Consider the following 18,470-nt stretch of genomic DNA (forward strand, 5'->3'; position numbering starts at 1 on the left):
GACTGGAACCAGAGGTATTATTAGTGCTGATGGGGAAGGGACTTGCTTGCTTAGTGGTGAGGAAAATTAGGAGCCCAAGCATTCTTCCATCCTGCATTCTCCATGCTGGCATTTTGATTAAAAAAAAATATTGCTGCAGCTGTTTGCATATTCTGGAAGTGTGTGTGCATGTGTGTGGTTTGGTGTTTACAAATTTGGGGTTATGGAGGGGAGTTTCCAGAGCAACGGAAGTAGCTGCTTGTCAGTCAGGGTTCATTTTGAAAATGAAAGCCTGAAAGGTCGGGGCCCACACTGGGCCTGGGCCTGGTCTCTGAGGAGTCAGTGAAGGCCAGGAGGTGGCTTTGGCCAGTTGGCTCAGGGAAGCAACTACGTCATCACTGTTTTATTTTTTACGAGCCGATGAAATCTATGGAAGATGGATTTTGGTGTCTCACAGGTTCGGTCTGAGGCGGGGATGTGGGAGTGGGCACAGAGGCTCCGGCTGCAGATGAACCCCCCCCCCACACACACACACAATCACAGTTTCCCAGGCTGGCAACCCAGAACGAGGTAACAACTAGCTCCCCCACACCTACTAGGGGCACAAGGGTGGTATGACATAGTCATCCCAGAGTTTAGAGTCTAGCTGGCATGTCAGGGAAAGAGAGACAACCCGGGGCATCTGTGCTGGGTGCCAGAGGACGACAGCCAGCCGCCTGGGAGAGGGGCCGGGAGGGCCATCGCTCTGGCCCGCGCTAATCAAAGGAGGCCCCCTGGAGAAGATGGACGCTGAGACCAACCTCGAAGGATAGGGAGAGCTTCCCTTTACAGAAGCGCTGAGGGAGGACATTCTAGAGGAGGGCCACTTCAGATATGCTTAGGTTAGCGCAAGTCCCTCTGCTGGGCTGGAATTTGGGGCTTGTGTTGATAAGCCTGGCTTCAATGCCAGTCCCTAGGTGCCACAACAAAGACTACGGTGTCACACAGACCTGTTCTGCCACTTCCTGCTGGGTGACCTTGAGCAAGGGGCCGAAATCTCTCTGCAGACTGGAGACAGTATTAATACTTAGCTTTTGAGGCGGCTGGGAGGATTAAAAGTGTTAACATATATATAAAGCATCTAGCAGTGTCTGGCACATAATCAATGTTCGGACATTGATTACAAATGCAGGGGCTGTCATGAAGGAAAGCTCGAGATATCGACGGCAAGATATTTGAGGGCCAAGGAGGAAAGCCTCTGATACCTTCCATCACTGTTGGGCCCAGGGGAGTGGGCTGGCTTGGCCTGAACCCCCATCCCCTTTGACTGTTGGAAAAGTCTCCTGGCTTCTTATCTGCCTCTCCCAGAATCATCTTCCTAACACCACCTTAATCATGACTGTGTCCCTCTCTGACTCAAGAATCTTCTAGGAGGGTCCCTGTCGATTACTAACTGAACTCCCTAACATGGTGGGGGGCAGGAAGCAAGAACTATCACTTATTGAGGGAAGGGAAGAGCAAAGAGAAGGCCACTCTTGGGATAAGGTAAAATATCCTCAAGGAGACAGCAGGGACACGTCCCTGAAGAGGGCAGGGCATTCCCGTGCTGACTGGTTCACCTGTGCCTGTTTCTTCAAGCCAACTTGGGGAAGGCTAAAGAGGAGAAGAGGGCGGAGGGCCGAGCAGGGACCCGCGGGGAAGAAGGGAATACCCTTTCCCAGTTCTCTGCAAGAGCTTCTCCCTGGTCCCTCTGCAGGAATCCTGGGCAACTCCAGGATCTGCGGGGACGGTCAAGGCCATACAAAGTGCAAGGCAGGGGAGCCCCAGTCCCAAGCCGCTTCGAGGAACGCTAGGGGCGGGACAAAGGCTGCTCCGGGACAAAGTGCAGGAGATAAGAGGGAAGGGCGAAGGAAGGGGGCGGGGAGGCAGCGCCCTGGAGCTCAAGGATCGCGCTCGTGGAGGCCTTGGCTGCCCGCCGAGCTCAGCCCTCCGAGGAGGGGGCGCCCTAGAGCCTCTTCACCCTGGCAGCGGCGGGGATGCTGAGAAGCAGGCTGGCGGGGCGCTCGGGGCCCGCTCGCCCCCACCCCGCGCCCGCCCCACCGTAGCGCGCGGCGCGGGAGGCGGGGCTGCCCGGCACCTGGCCGTTTGGGGCGGGGCCGCCCACGACCCAGGGACGCGGAGGTGGCGGTGGTCCCCGCGGGGCGCTAGAAGGGCTGGCCCCGGGGACCGGGCCCGGAGCTCCCACCCCTCCACGCCCCCCACCTCCCGCGCCGGGGCCCTCCCTCGGCTCGCTGGCTCTCTCTCCCTCCCTCTCCCCTCCTTCGCTCCCTCCCTCCGAGCCCAATTGCTCAAGCCGCTTCCTTCCCCAACGCCAGCGCCAGTTCCTCTCCCGGAGGGGCCCGGGAAGGGCAGCGAACGCTCGACACTGGAAGCGCCGCGCCGGCGGCGGCGGGACCATGGCCCGAGCCCCGAGGGACCGCGAGCCCGGGGCCCAAGGCCTCCCTCGCCGCCACCGCGCTGAGCCCGCGGAGCGCCCTGCAGTCCCGCCCCTGGAGAGCGGACACCGGCACCCTGGGCAGGTACCGGGGCCACGCCGCCGCCTCCCGGGACCCCCTCCACCACGGCTCGCTGATGCTCTCGGGCGCGGGCTCGGGCCGCCGGCGGGGAGCGCTGCGGGAGCTGCTGGGGCTGCAGGGGGCGGCCCCCGCCGGCTGGCTGTCGGAGGAGCGCGCCGAGGAGCAGTCCCCTGCCGGGCCGAACGGGCCGGGTGGCGGCGGGCTGTGCCTGGAGCCCCACGAGCACGCGTGGATACTGGCGGCCGCCGAGGGCCGCCTTGAGGTGCTGTGGGAGCAGCTGGAAGCCGAGCCCGCCCTGTTGCTGCGGTGCGACCCGATCACGGGCTACACGGTGCTGCACTGGTTGGCCAAGCACGGGTGCCACGAGGAGCTCATCCTGGTGCACGACTTCGCCCAGCGCCGGGGGCTGCAGCTCGACGTGAGCGCCTCGGGCAGCGGCGGCCTCACGCCCCTGCACCTGGCGGCCCTGCAGGGCCACGACATGGTCATCAAGGTGCTGGTGGGCGCCTTGGGGGCCGACCCCTCGCGCCGCGACTACAGCGGCCACCGGGCCTGTCACTACCTGCGGCCCGACGCGCCCCAGAGCCTGCGGGAGCTGTCGGGGGCCGAGGACTGGGAGACGGCGGGCGGCTGCGAGCGGATCAACGCCAACAACAACAGCAGCGGCGGCGCCGCGTGGGCGCTGCGATGGACCCCGAGCTCGGTGGGCACGAGCTGCGTGGAGACCCCGGCCAGAGCCGCGGCGTCGCCGGGCAAGGAGAAGAACTACGCGGGCAGCCGGGTGGCGCAAATTCAGGGCCTTATCCGCCAAATGTTCCCCTTCTTCCATGACCGTTGAGGGCGACAGAGACTGGAGAGCGCGGAGGGACGGCGACGCTGCGGTCGAGGCCTCGGTCTCGGGTGGTCTCGGGCCGCACCCAAAGGGGCGGCAGCTCCGGCCGTAGCGTAGGGCGCTGGGCCTGCAAGCAGCGGACCACCTCCAGGTTTGTCGCAGGTACCTGTCCCAGGTCTCCTACAGCCACCGGCCAGGAGACCTGGGGACCCGGACACCCTCACCGCGAGAGAGCAAAGACCAAGCTGTCCTGGCGCCGAGTCCCGAAACCAGGGGACTAAAAGGAGTTAGGAGCAGGAGTGTGGTCCTGCTTGGGAGAGGAAAAGTTAGGCTTCCAGGAGCCATTTCTGGGCAGGCAGAAGCTCTGGGTGTTTTGGGAAGCACTTGCTAGAAGACTGAGTTAAGACTGGAAACCACTGATAGAGAGGAAACGCCTAACTGAAGGCTTGACCCGGCTATTCCTGCGGGCGGAGGCACCCTTCCCCCCAACTTGCTCCTGAGAGATCCAGGCTTTACCGGCACTTTTTCTAATGTATCACGGATGACTTCTTAAGCATATTAAAGCAGGGCATGTTTTCCTTTCACATGACAAAGCTGTCCTTTGAGTGACTTTTTTTTTTCATTAACCACTGAGCGCGGGAAGCTTCCCACATTCTCGGGGAAAAGATTTCACCAACCCAAGGCCATGAGCTAGTGATCCCCATGGCTCTGGACCTTGTTCCCACAGCAAATGGCCAAGCCGTGTGCTGGAAGGAGCTACATTGATTCAACTTGGCTCTGAGTAGAGACACACAGTTTGCCTGTCTCCCGGGCTTTTTCGGCAGCTAGGTCCCGCTTCTGGCACAAGTCTCATCCTAGACGAGTTGTCTGTAGGGGGCAGAGGGGTGGTAAAAGGGAAAAATGTCCAAACGTACATTTCTGATGTTTTGTGGTGAGTCATGTAATTTACCTTGACTTCTGCCCTCCTCTGAGACACACCCACTGACGCTTTTTCCAAGATAGGGCTTTAATCGTTGTTGTTGCTTTTTCATTACATCTAATATGTCAGTTGTAGTTTGGAAACTGGCTCTCACTGAGAAATTGTATGAATCGAGTAGAATACAGGAGAGTTGACTGGCTGAAAGGAGGGAAAGCAGTTGGTGGCTAGGGATCCATGCTGCCTTAGAGAACAGTGCATTTTCATTTTTTTAAAATATTTTATTTATGTACTTGAGAGAGAGAATGAGCAAGAGGGAGGGAGGGAGAGAGACAGAGCATTGGCAGGGGGAGGAGCAGAGGGAGAGGGAGAAACAGACTCCTGAGCAGGGAGCCTGACTCCAGACTCAATCCCACAACCCTGGGATCATGACCTTAGCCAAAGGCACAAGCTTAACCAACTGAGCCACCCAGGCGCCTCAGAGAACAGTGCATTTTCAAAACAGCACTGTATCCCAGGAAGCTTGGGGCCGCCCTTGCAATGGACTGTTGAATCCCCCGCCCTCACACCCCTGTCCTTGAACACCAGGAAGAAACAGTCATCACAGAACACAGGAAGCCCAGAAACACTACCCTGAGCTCATCTGTATAGATTTCCATCTCTGCCTGGTGGTCCTGTTCACTCCCTCTATTACCTCCTCTGTGCTCGAAATGTCCGATCTTCCCTTAATAACCCATTGGGTTCTTCTCATCCATGAAATGATCCAAACCCTCCCTATCAATGTTTTCAGCCCGTCACATGTTTCTAGGAACTACACCTTAAAACAAATTTACACAGTGTGATGTAGCAATAACTTTCTGTTCTCAATGAACGTCTTCAATGTTTGAAAGGGGGAGGGCGAGTGGTTCCTGCATTCGGGCAGGCAGCATTAGCATCTGGTATAACTCCCTCCACCCCCGGGTCCATTTTATAGTTGTTTTTTTTTAAGAATTTATTTATTTATTTATTTATTAGAGAGAGAGAGCACAAGCCAGGGGGAAGGGGCAGAGGGAGAGGGACAAGCAGACTCCCCGCTGAGCGGGGCTCCATCCCAGGACCCCAAGATCTCGACTTGATTGGAAATCAGATGCTTAAGCTTTACTGACTGAGCCACCCAGGTGCTCCCCCCCACCCCCGCATGCCCATTTTATAGATGCAGGGCTGCAGTTTCTGCTCCATAGTCGCCCTTGACAGCTGCCAAGGCTGGTGGGGCTTGGTGGAGACCGCCTGGACAGGGCCTTCCTGCCAAATGTCTGGGTCTGCAGGCTCCTGGCTTGGAGGGAAGAGTGGCTTGTGCCTTTACCCAACATTCAAAGGTCACTTAGAATGGTAGCCCCTCTTCATGGGAAAAGTCTGAACCTAAGCTTCTTAACTAGGAGCAGATCTGGGGCCCCGAGACAAGCATCCACCCTGCTTTTTCCAACAAGAAAACCAAGTCGGCTGGAAGATTTGACGGCGCTTTCTGTCGTTTCTCCTGCAGTCGGCTATTCTTCCCCACAGATTTTTCTCATCATGTGATAGTCCCCAGCCTACCTCCTCCATGTAAAATTGAGGTTTGGCTGCAGGGGACAAACTCCCATGCTGAAAACTCTCCATGCCTAACATCAAGCCATTGGCATTTCTGGTATGCTTTTTGAGGCAAGACTGGTATGCTTACCCCAAGAGAAAGAACAAATTCCCTAAGAAACTGCTTTCCAGGGGAGCAAAACTGAGTTAGGCAGATGATGCAAATCTGCATTCTAGTGGAGCAAGGGACACGACAAGGTGACAGGAGCAGGGCTGTGACAGGTGAGCATGGCAGTTGGGGGGACGGGGGGTGCTGCGCCAGGGCGGGGCCTGACCCAGGCAAAAGATGCAGGGAAGGCTTTCCAGGGAGGAAGGTAAGGCCTGATCTAAGGCTCCAGGGGTGCGTAGGAGTTGGTCGGTGGAGAAGGGGAGGGGCCTCCTGGCAGATCCGCCCTGGAGCGGGTCTGGGCGAAGGGAGCAAGTAACCAGGAAATGTAAGTCAGCCAGTTTGGCAGGAAGGTGGGAGCTGGGGAGTGATTAAGGGCAAAGCTGGAGAAGTGGATGGGGGCTCAGATCACTAAGGGTCTCAGAGGTCATGCTAAAGGGGAGCAGAGATTTTAACCTAAAGGTAGCCGGGAGCCAGAGAAGGTTTTCTAAGCAGAGGAGTAACCTGATGGGAGTCTAGAGGAGTCCTTCTGGCAGTCACGTGGAGGACGGATGTGTCAGGGAGCAGGGCGACAACTGGGGGAGGGGGTGGGGGTGGGGTGGAGCATCACCCAAGCAAAGGGTTTCTGGCTAAATGCTTCAAGAAAAGTCAGCCTTCAGCTGAGAAGTTCAAAGAACCCTGCGGAGAGCACTGGCTTTCAAACTTTCTTTCCCCCATAGAATTTGCAGTCACGAAGCTTCCCTCCAAAGCCCCATGTGTGAAACTGGCAAAGGCCCAGGCGAAGAGATGGGAGCATACGGTGACCCCCGGAGCGAGGTTCAAAACCACTGGGGGGTACGGCACTCGGCCTGACCCGGGTTCCAACACTCACTACCAGTCACCGTCCCCTCTGAGACGTTGCATTCCTCATCGGTAAAAGGGGACCGATCCAATCTCCCTCGCGGGCTTCAGAGGGTTCGAGATCACGTGTAGGCATCCCCTAGCGCGCTGCAGGGCGCAGAGAAAATGGGCCGCCGTTTGGAAGAATGGAGAGGGGTTCAGGTGTGTGGTAAAGCTGGGTTCCCGGCGAGGGTGGTCCAGGAAGGGCCTTGTGGGTACCTGTGTTAACCTCTCTCTTAAATGCGTGCGCACCCACTGCAGGTTCCTGTCTCTCTGCTGTTCCTCAAAGGAGACACTTGCTGGGCTGATGTTCTCCACAAGCGACACACTTGGACCTTAGACAGAAGCGTAGCCAGCTGACTTAGCTTGGCCCCCGCGCCGCATAGGTCAAAGCAGCACGGTAGTAAGGGCCTGCCAATACTAGGTGAGACAGTGTTTCCGGAAAAAGTCACAAGCTGGAGTCAGGGCTAGACCCAAAGTCCTCTGAGGAGAATAAAAGCATGCAAGTCCTTCATCTCCTGACCCTTTCATCCACACAAATGCCTGCTTCCACCCCCTACCCACATTCCACACCGGCCTCCTGGGACCTCTTCCCTCTCTCGGCTCATCTGAAGGAAGGAGATGCGGGTCTCTCCTCTCAAGGTGTGACTCCAGGGCCTGAAGCTGTCAGTTGTCCCTCTCCCGTGTCTCCAAGCTCCCCATCACTGTGGTTCCGTGTAATAAACATTTATTAAGAAGCCAGGCTCTTGGGGGCAAACAGGCTGAAGCCTCTTCCCCCTCCCCCACCTGCTGGCCCAGCTTGGTGACTCTTCCTCTCCTCTTCACCACCAAGTCTCCTCCCCTCACAGCCTTGGTCTCCTACCTCTTCACCTCTCCTGAACCCCCTGTATTCTGCTTTCCACCTCCATCATCCCAACGAGGGTCTCCAGTGATGACCCCCTCCCCAAGCTGCCAAATGCGAGTCCTTATCTTAATTCACTTCTTGGCCTCACTGGCCAATGTTGGCTACTTCCTACTCCTTGAAACTCCCTTCTCTAGTCTTCCATGACCTCCTACAGCTTTAACTGCCGGTGTTTACCAACTTGAAGTCTCAGCAAACCTTTCTTTTTGCTCTACATTCTCTCCCCAAGTTCTCTTCCTGCCCTTCTCCCTCTATCCCTCTGCTCCAGCCACACAGTCCTCCTTGCTGTTCCTTGAAACAGCCATGTTCTTCTGAGCTCTGGGATTTCTTACATGCTGTTCCCTCTCCAGAAACACTCTTCCCTCTATTCCTTGCCCCCTTCACCTGGCCCACTCCTGCTCACCCTTCAGGTGTTAGTCACCACCTTGGGGAGGACTCCTTGCCCCTTCGCCTACCTTAGCACTTCACTCACTCTGCTCCTTTTCATAGTCCTTATTACACTGGAGGAAATTGTTCCAGCAGTTACTAGATTCCTCTTTCCCCTGCCACCACTAGACTGACATTCCATGAGGACAGGGACCCAGTCTGTCTGACCTACCACAGTAACCCTGCTTCCTGGTAGAAGGCAGGCGCTCAATAAATAGATACTGATTGGCAACGGAATCACAGATTGAACTCAAAAGCAACAAACAAAACAGGAAATAGATAAATGGGACTTCCTCGGAATTAAAGACTTTCAGGCCTCAAAGGCCAACTATTGGAAAAGTAAAAGGACAACCCACAGAACGGCAGAAAATATTTGCAAACGTATATCTTATAAGGGTCCAGTATCCCGAATATATAAAGAATCCTCAACTCAACAATAAAAGAACACAAACAACCTGCCTTATAAATGGGCAAAGGACTTGAACAGACATTTCTCCGAAGAAGACACGTATGCAAATCTCCAACAAGCACATGAACAGATGCTCAACATCATTAGTCGTTAGGACTCGGTTTTGTTTTGTTTTGGGGGGAGGAGCAGAGGGAGAGAGAGAATCTTAAGCAGGCTCCACACTCGGCGTGGAGCCCGACGCAGGGCTCCAGCCCATGACCCTGAGATCAGGACCCGAGCCAAAATCAAGAGTCTGACGCTTAACCATCTGAGCCAACCAGGCACCCCTGTTCTTTGTTTTTTTAAGTAAGCGCTAGGCCCAAAGTGGGGCTTAAACTCGTGACCCCAAGATCAAGAGTCGCGTGCTCTACCGACTGAGCCGGCCAGGCGCCCGCACATCATCAGTCGTTCGGGAAATGCAAGTGAAACCAGAATGAGATGCCCCTTTATACCCACCAGGATGGCTATGATCAAAAAGTGAGATGAGAACAAGCACTGAGCGAGGACGCAGAGAAACAAGAAGCCTCACGCTCTGCTGGTACGGCTGTGAAATGGTGCAGCCGCTTCGGAAAGCTGGCAGCTCCTCGGAAAGTTAAACCCAGAGTCACCCTATGTGCTATTGTGATTTATAATAAATATATATTTGGTCTCTGACCCTGTTCCAAGGCACAGAGCTCCTAAAACCCTTGGAATTTCCTGTGATAAGAGTGATCATGGTGTCTTTTGTTATGTTAAACAGGTGATTTTTGGAAAGCCCCCCCCTTTTTTCCTTAAGATTTTATCCCTTTATTTGAGAGAGAAAGACAGCCCAGAAGCAGTGGAAGTGGAAGCAGAAGCGGAAGTGGCAGCAGGCTCCCCGCTGAGCAGGGAGCCCGATGTGGGATTCGATCGCAGCTCCCCAGGATCAGGGATCATGACCGGAGCCGAAGGCAGGTGCTTCACCGACTGAGCCCCCCAGGCGCCCCTGGAAAGCCCTTAAGATGGGGGCTGGTTGCCAGGGGAATCAACCATGTGATTATACCTCCCCCAAACCTCCTGGGAGGGAAGAGGGCCTGGAGGTTGAGTCAATGGTCAAAGGCCAATGATTTAATCAACTGTGACTATGTAATGAAGCCTCGACAAAGACCCAAAAGGACAAGGTTCTAAGAGCTTCTGGGCTGGTGAACACAGGGAGGTGCTGGGTGAGTGGCGCCCTGGAGGGCCTGGGAGCTCTGAGCCCCTCCCCATGCCTTGCCCTGGGCATCGCCTCCATCTGTCTCTTCCTGAGTTGTAGCCTCTTACAATAAACTAGGGATCTAATAAGTAAAATGTTTCTCTGATTTCTGTGAGCTGCTCCAGCAAATTAATCGAACCCAAGGAAAAGGGCCTTGGAAGCTGCCATCTACAGCTGGTCGGTCAGATGCTCAGGTGACACCTGAGTTTGTGACTGGTGTCCAGAGTTGGCAGGGGAGGGGTCAGTGTTGTAGGACTCTGTCCTCAACCTGTGGAATCTGAGGCCAGCTCCCAGAAGACAGTGTCAGAATTAAGTGAAATTGAGTTCCATTGTGGGATACCCAGCTGCTGTCAGAGAGTTTCTCCTGGTTAGTGTGGGGACCCCCTGATACACACACACACACACACACACACACACACATATTGGAATTGGTACAAGAACCTGTTTACTATACGACCCAGGAATTCCACTCCTAGTATCTAGGTATCTACCTAGGAGAAGTAAAAGCAATGTCCACACAAAAACGCCATGAATGTTCATGACGGCATCATTCATAACAGCCAAAGGGTAAAAATAACCCTACTGTCTATCAGCAGATGAATGGATACACAAAATGTGGTGGCACCATACGATGGAATATTATTTAGCCATGAAAAGGAATGAAGTTCTGATCTATGTAATAACGTGGATGAACCTTGAAAAGGTTATGATACGTGAAATAAGCCGGTCACAAAACACCGTATATTATAAGATCTCACTGATATGTCCAGAATAGGCAAATGCACAGAGACAGAAAGGAGATTAATGGTTGCCTAGGGCTGCAGAGGATGGGAGACTAGACGGTGATAACTAAAGGGCAGGGAATTTCTTTTTAAGGTGATGAAAATGTTCTAAAATCGACTATGGAGGGGTGCCCAGCTGCGTCAGTCAGAATAGCGTGCAACTTTTTTAAAGATTTATTTATTTTAGAGAGCAAGAGCAGGGGGAGAGGCAGAGGGAGAAGGAGAGAGAGTCAAGCAGACTCGGAGCTGAGCGTGGAGCCAGTACCGGGCCTGATCTCACAACCCTGAGATCAGGACCTGAGCCAAAATCAACAGTTGGACACTTAACCGACTGCATCACCCAGGTGCCCCAAGCGTGCAACCCTTGATCTCAGGATGGTGAGTTAAAAAAATAAAAATAAAAAATTTAAAAAATTGACTGCAGAATGGTTGCACATAGCCGTAAATATACTAAAAACCACTAAACTGTACACTTTATTTTTTTAAGGTTTTTTTTTTAATTTGAGAGAGAGAGAGAGCACACACATGAGCAGGGGAAGGGGGCAGAGGGAGAGGGAGAGAGAATCTCAAGCAGACTTTCTACTGAGGGCAGAGCCCGATGCTGGGCTCGATCTCATGACCCTGAGATCATGACCTGAGCTGAAATCAAGAGTCAGATGCTCAACTGACTGAGCCACTGAGGCGCCCCTACACTTTATTTTTTTTTAACCAAAGTATAGTTGACATACACTATTATATTAGTTTTAAGTGTACAACTTAGTGATTTGACAATTATATACATTACAAAATGCTCATCACAAGTGTAGTTATCATTTGTCAATCATACAAAATTATTATAATATTACTGATTGTATTCCCTGTGCTGCATTTTTCATCCCTGTGATTGATTTATTTTATAACTGAAAGTTTGTACCTCCTTTTTTTTTAAGTAGGCCCCATGCCCAATATGGGGCTCTCAGCCCTGAGATTAAGAGTCACGTGCTCTACTGACCGAGCCAGCCAGGTGCCCCAAAAGTTTGTACCTCTTAATCCTCTTCACCTATCTCCTCTATCCCTCCATCCCTTCCCCTCTCATAACTACCATTTTGTTATCTGTGTTTATGAGTCTGTTTCTGATTTGTTTGCTTGTTTGTTCTTTTGTTCTTTAGATTCCACATATAAGTGAAATCTTTCGGTATTTGTCTTTGTCTGACTTATTTCATGTGGCGTAATACCCTCTAGGTCCATCCACGTTGTCATGAATGGCAAGATTTCATTCTTTTTTACGGCTATGGTTCCATTACATATATATACACCACAATGTCTTTTACTGATGGACACTTAAGTTGCTTCCGTATCTTGGCTATTACAAATAACACTGCAATAAATAGAGGTGTGCATGTATCTTTTTTAATTACTGCTTTCAATATCTTTGGGTAAATAACCAGCAGTCGAATTACTGGATCATATGATATTTGTGCTATTAATTTTGGGGGGAACCTCCATGCTGTTTCCCACAGTGGCTGCACCACCTTCCATTCCCACCATCGGTGCATGAGGTTTCCCTTTTCTCCACGTCTTCACCAACATTTGTGATGTCTTGTCTTTCTGATACTCCCCATTCTGACAGGTGTGAAGTGGTATCTCACTGTGGTTTTGACTTGCATCTCCCCGACGATGAGTGACGGTGAGCACCTTTCATGTGTGTTGGCCATCTGGAGGTCTTCTTTGGAAAAATGCCTATTGAGGCCCTTTGGCAATTTTTAAATCAGATTATTTGGTTTTTTGTTTGATTTTCAGTGTTGAGTTGTATGAGTTCTTTATAGATTTCGGATATTAACCCCTTAACAGATATATCATTTGCAAAGATGTTCTCGCATTCAGTAGGTTGCCTTTTTGTTTTCTTGATGGTTCTCTTCTCTGTGCAAAAGCTTTTTACTTTCATGTAGTTGCAATTATTTATTTTTTTTTTTTGCTTTTGTTTCCCTTGCCTGCGGAGACAGATCTGGAAAAATATTGCTAAGGCTGATGTCTAAGAGATTATTGCTTTTTTTATTAAAGATTTATTTATTTATTTGAGAGAGAGGGAGAGAGTGGGAGGGTAGGGGCAGAGGGAGAGAGAGAATTTTTTTTAAATATTTTATTTATTTATTTGAGAGAGAAAGAGCATGCATGAACCAGGGAGGGGCAGAAGGAGAAGGAGAAAGAGAATCCCAAGCCAGCTCCATGCCCAGCACAGAGCCCCACGCAAGGCTCAATCTCCTAACCCTGAGATCATGACCTGAGCCAAAATCAAGAGTCAAGTGCTTAACCCACTGAGCCACCCAGGCGCACCCCTTTACTTCTTCTTTACCAATTTCAATGCCATTTATTTATTTATTTATTTTGTCTGATTGCTGTGGCTAGGATGTCCAGTGCTATGCTGGATAAAAGTGGTAAGAATGGACATCCTAGTTTTGCTCCTGGTCTTAGGGGAAAAGCTTTCAGCTTTCCACCCTTGAATATGACGTTAGTTGTAGGTTTGTCGTATGTGGCCTTTATGTTGAATTTTGTCAAACGCTCCTTCTGCATCTATTGAGATTATTATACAATTTTTACCCTTCATTTTGTCGGTGTAGTACATCGTGTTGATTTGCAGATATTGAATAATCCCTTGCATCCCTGTAATAAACCCCACCTGATCATGGTGAATGATTTTTTAATGTATTGTTAAATTCGGTTGCTAATATTTGTTGAGGATTTTTGTATCTATGTACATCAGGGATATTGATCTGTAATTTTTTTTTTGTAGTGCTTGATTTGGGTATTTGGGTAGTACTGGCTTCACAGAATGAATCTAGAAGCTTTCCTTCCCCTTCTCTTTTTTGGATTAGTTGGAGAAGGATAGGGATTAACTCTTGTTTAAATGTTTGGTGGAATTCACCAGTGAAGCCAATTGGTCTTGGACTTTCATTTGTTGGGAGTTTTTTGATTACCAACTGAATTTTGTTACTAGCAATTGGTCTGTTCAGATTTTTTATTTCTTCCTGATTCAGTCTCAGAAGATTGTATGTTTCTAGGAATTTATCCATTTCTTCCTGGTTGTCCAGTTTATTGGCTTATAATTTTCCTAGCAGTGTCTCATAATTCTTCCTCCTTGGTGTCAGTTGTAACTTCTCTTTCATTTCTGATTTTATTTATTAGAGTCCTCCCCCCTTTTTTTTCTTTATAAGTCTGGCTAAAGGATTATCAATTTCATTCATCTTTTCAAAGAACCAGCTCTTGGTTTTATTGATCTTTTCTACCTTTTTTTTTTGGTCTCTATTTTATCTATTTCCATTCTCATTATTTTCTCCTTCTACTAACTTTGGGCTTTGTTCTTTTTCTAGTTCCTTTGGGTGTAAGGTGAGATTGTTTATTTGAGACTTTTTTTCTTGTTTCTTGAGGCAGGCTTCTATTGCTACAAACGTCCCTCTTAGGACTGCTTTTTCTGTATCCCAAAGATTTGGAACTGTTGTTTCCATTTTCATTTGCCTCCAGGTATATTTTGATTTCCTCTTTGATTTCTCTGTTGACTCATTAACTGTTTTTTAAGATTTTATTTATTTATTCGACAGAGAGAGAGACAGCCAGTGAGAGAGGGAACACAAGCAGGGGGAGTGGGAGAGGAAGAAGCAGGCTCCCAGCAGAGGAGCCTGATGCGGGGCTCGATCCCAGGACCCTGGGATCACGCCCTGAGCCGAAGGCAGATGCTTAACAGCTGAGCCACCCAGGTATCCCTCATTAACTGTTCAGTAGCATATTGTTTAGCCTCTACATGTTTGTGTTTTTTCCTGTTTTTTTTCTTATCATTGATTTCTAGTTTCAGACTGTGTGGTTAGAAAAAACGCTTGATATGATTTCAATCTTAAATCTATTGAGACTTGTTTTGTGACCTAACATGGGATCTATCCTGTAGAACGCTCCATGTGCTCTTGAAAAGAACATGTATTCTGCTGTTTTGGGATGGTAGGTTCTGTATATATATGTTAAGTCCATCTGATCAAATATGTTATTCAAAGCCATTTTTTCCTTACTGATTTTCTGTCTAGATGATCTATCCACTGATGTAAGTGGAGTGTTAAAGTCCCCTACTATTATTGTATTACTGTCACTTTCTCCCTTTACAGCTGTCAATATTTGCTTTATGTATTTAGGCACTTTCTCCCTTTACAGCTGTCAATATTTGCTTTATGTATTTAGGCACTCCACTATTTACAACTGTTATATGCTCTTGTTGGATTGATCCCTTTATCATAACATAATGTTCTTCTTTGTCTCTTATTACATTATTTCTTTTAAAGTCTATTTTGTTTGATGGAAGTATCGCTACCCCAGCTTTTTTTTTTTTTTGCTTCCATTTACATGGAGTATATTTTTCCATTCATTCACTTTTTGTTTGTCTGTGTCTTTAAGTCTGATGCGAATCTCTTGTAGGAAGCATATAGATGGGTCTTTTTTTTTTAATCCATTCAGTCACCCTCATGTTTTGATTGGAACATTTAGACCATTTACTTTTAAACTAGTTATTGATGGGTATGTACTTATGTCCAATTTTGTTCATTGTTTTCTGGTTGCTTTTGTAGTTTTCTGTTCCTTTTTTCTTCTCTTGCTCACTTCCCTTGTTGATTGATGACTTTCTTTAGTGTTACCCTTGGCTTTCTTTCTCTTTATTTTTTGTGCATCTATCGTAGGTTTTTGGTTTGTGGTTACCATGAGGTTCATATGTAACATTCTAAGTATATGGCAGTCTGTAGTAAGTTGATGGTCACTTAAGTTCAAACACATTCTAGAAGCACTAAATTTTTACTCCTTCTTCTCCATGTTTTATGTACATGATGTCATATTTTACATCTTTTTATTCTGTGATCCCTGAATTTTTTAGATGTAATTAATTTTATTACTGTGGTCTTTTAATACTCATCCTAGCTTTATAAATGATTGAGCTATACTATTTTACTACATGTTTGCTTTTACCAGTAAAATTTTTTTCATAATTTTCTTACTTCTAGTTACGTGCTTTTGTTTTCCGCTTAAAGACCCTTTATTGCTTGGAAGGCTGGTTTAGTGGTGATAAACTCCTTTAACTTTTCTTTTTTTTTAAAGATTATTTATCTATTTTAGAGAGAGAGCAGGGGGAGGAGAAGTGGGGTGGGAGAGGAAGGGGAAAGAATCTCAAGCAGACTCCGTGCTGAGAGCGGAGCATGACACGGGGCTTGATCTTATCACCTCGAGATCATGACCTGAGCCAAAACCAAGAGTCACACACCCAACTGACTCAGCCACCCAGGAGCCCCATTAACTTTTATTTGTCTTAGAAACTCTCTCTCTCTTCAATTCTGAATGATGACCTTGCTGGATAGAGTATTCTTGGTTGTAGGTTTTTCCTTTCAGCACTGTGAGTATATCATGCCACCTCCTTCTGGCCTGCGAACTTTCTGCTGGAAGATTAGCTGATAGCCTTATATGCTTTCCCTTGTACACAACACACACAAAGGTATTGAATAAATAATGAAAGAATAGTATCAGCTCTTCTTTATCCTTGTATCCCCAGTCTCCAGTACAGAAATATGAGCGTTCATTTTGTGTAATGCTTTGGGTCGATCCATTTCATATTTGACACTTGTCTCAACCTCAAGGGCAGAGAGAGACCTGTAGGACTGGTGTCTGTTCCCAGAGAACCTGTGAACACTTGGCTTTCAGCTCCCATCACCCAGCAAATTTGTTGCGTGTAGTACGTGGGAGGGTCAGGCTAATGACAGTGAGAAGTGGCAGCCTTCAGAAAGGAAAGAAGGAGGAAGTCTGTCAATAGAAGGCTGATGGAGAGGGGGTGCCTTGCTGGCTCCTGCGGAAGAGTGTGTTGACTCTTAATCTCAGAGTCGTGAGCTCAGGCCCCGCACTGGGTGTAGAGATTACTAAAATAAATAAATAAACTTTAAAACAAAGTTGGCCGAGGAACTAAAAGATCTGGAGCAACGAGGATCCTGGGCTTGGGGTTAAGTTGTCTTCCAGGCCTCAGAGGCCCTAAAGCACCCCTGTGAGCTCAGCTCAGTATGATAAATGGTGTTCACATTGGGGGCCCTGGGTAATTACGACCAGAGCAGAGTATTCAGCATTCAGTTGAAGAAGGCAAGAAGTTTATGGTGCGTCCTGAATAGGTAACAGGCGAGGGGGTACCTGAAGGCTCAGTTGGGAGAGCATGTGATTCCTAATCTTGGGGTCTTGAGTTCAAGCCCCACGTTGGGCATGGAGCTTACTTAAAACAAAACAAAACCATAAAACCCTCTGTTCTGAATATGTAACGGTCTGAAAGCTTCAGCTCATGAGGGGGTGAAGTGCCCCAAGGTGTGATGGTCTTTTTGATGTGTCAGCTTAGCTAGGCCACAGTCCGTGCATTTATTCAAACACTAATCCAGGTGTTGCAGTCGGGGTATTTTGCAGATGTAATTAAATCTAGAGTTCGCTTTAAGTAAGGGAGGTTATCCCAGATAACCTAGGTGGGCCTGATTCAATCAGTTGAAAAGCCTTAAGAGCAGGGTTGAAGTTCCCCTGTGAAAAGAAATTCTGGGGCGCCTGGGTGGCTCAGTAGGTGAAGATCTGCCTTCGGCTCAGGTCATGATCCTGGGGTCCTGGGATTGAGCCCCACATCGGGCTCCCTGCTCAGTGGAGAGCCTGCTTCTCCCACTGCCTGCTGCTCCCCCTGCTTGTGCACTCTCTCTCTTCTTCTTTCTTTCTCTCTCTGACAAATAAATAAAATCTTAAAAAAAAAAGGAGAAAAAGAAAAGAAATGCTGCCTGGGGACAGTGGCTTCAGCCTGTGGACAGCTCATGCCTGTGAGGTCCGCTGCGCCCTTCTGAAAACCTGCCCTGTGAATTCCCAATTGGCCTAGTCAGACCTCACCATCGCAGAAGTAAGTTCCTGACGGTAAGTCTCTTAATAGGTATTTCCTACTGGTCCTGCTTCTCTGGTTGAACACTGACGGATAGGAAAACCGAAGGCAGACGCTTAACCGCTGTGCCACCCAGGCGCCCCGAGACGGTGATTTCTAATACCATTCTCCAATAAAAGAAACAAGCTTCCTTGTTTCCTTGGAGAAAAGGCCGATTCTAGGGCTGGGGAGGAACTGGATTACAGCACAAAGTATAAAAGAAATATCCACGTCCATTTTGATATAAAGAAATGATAGAAGGGGGGTGCCTAGGTGGCTCAGTCGTTAAGCGTCTGCCTTGGGCTCAGGGCGTGATCCCGGCGTTCTGGGATCGAGTCCCACATCAGGCTCCTCCGCTGTGAGCCTGCTTCTTCCTCTCCCACTCCCCCTGCTGTGTTCCCTCTCTCGCTGGCTGTCTCTCTGTCACATAAATAAATAAAATCTTTAAAAAAAAATAAATGATAGAAGGCAGGAAGGAAGGAATAAATAAATAGGAAAGATGAGATGAATCTCACATGCAGAATAATTCCAAATAATTTATGGAGATATTCCTTCCTTAAAGGGTGCTCCCCACTCCTTTAAAGAGCGCTGCACATTGTGACTTCCTTCCACAGAGTTGTGAAGGGGGGGAAAGCAACTTTCCAGTGGAGAAGCCTGACCAAGACTACTTCAGCCGGGTGATCAAGGTCCATATCAAGGGTGAGAAATCATATTGATAGAATGTACCCTTAAGATGATCTGATAAGAACGGCACCTCCCCAAACTTAAAACCTTAGTCTAAACATGAGAAAAACATCAAATAATCCAATGGAGGAGCATCATCCAAAATATTTGGCCAGTACTCCTCAGAACTGTCGAGGTCACCAAAAAGGAAAGTCCAAGACACTATCACAGCCAAGGGGA

General features: G+C 49.0%; 1 protein-coding gene across 1 annotated transcript; it reads left to right on the forward strand.

Annotated features, from left to right (window-relative positions):
- Positions 1-415: 415 nt before the first annotated feature.
- SOWAHD (sosondowah ankyrin repeat domain family member D) lies at positions 416-3,959 on the forward strand. Its single transcript, XM_034649046.1, has 2 exons — positions 416-436; positions 2,167-3,959. The coding sequence occupies exons 1-2, from the start codon at positions 416-418 to the stop codon at positions 3,370-3,372; spliced, it is 1,227 nt and encodes a 408-aa protein (XP_034504937.1). The 3' UTR covers positions 3,373-3,959.
- The last annotated feature ends 14,511 nt before the right edge of the window (positions 3,960-18,470 follow it).

Source organism: Ailuropoda melanoleuca, chromosome X (genome assembly GCF_002007445.2).
Source record: "Ailuropoda melanoleuca isolate Jingjing chromosome X, ASM200744v2, whole genome shotgun sequence".
NCBI classification, from domain to species: domain Eukaryota; kingdom Metazoa; phylum Chordata; class Mammalia; order Carnivora; family Ursidae; genus Ailuropoda; species Ailuropoda melanoleuca.

Bases quoted from the DNA above. Each gene is read 5' to 3' on its own strand.
- SOWAHD (XM_034649046.1), top strand. From the start codon at position 416: ATGGATTTTGGTGTCTCACAG. The intron at 437-2,166 runs GTTCGGTCTGAG...GCGGGGCGCTAG, and splicing joins TGGATTTTGGTGTCTCACAG to AAGGGCTGGCCCCGGGGACC.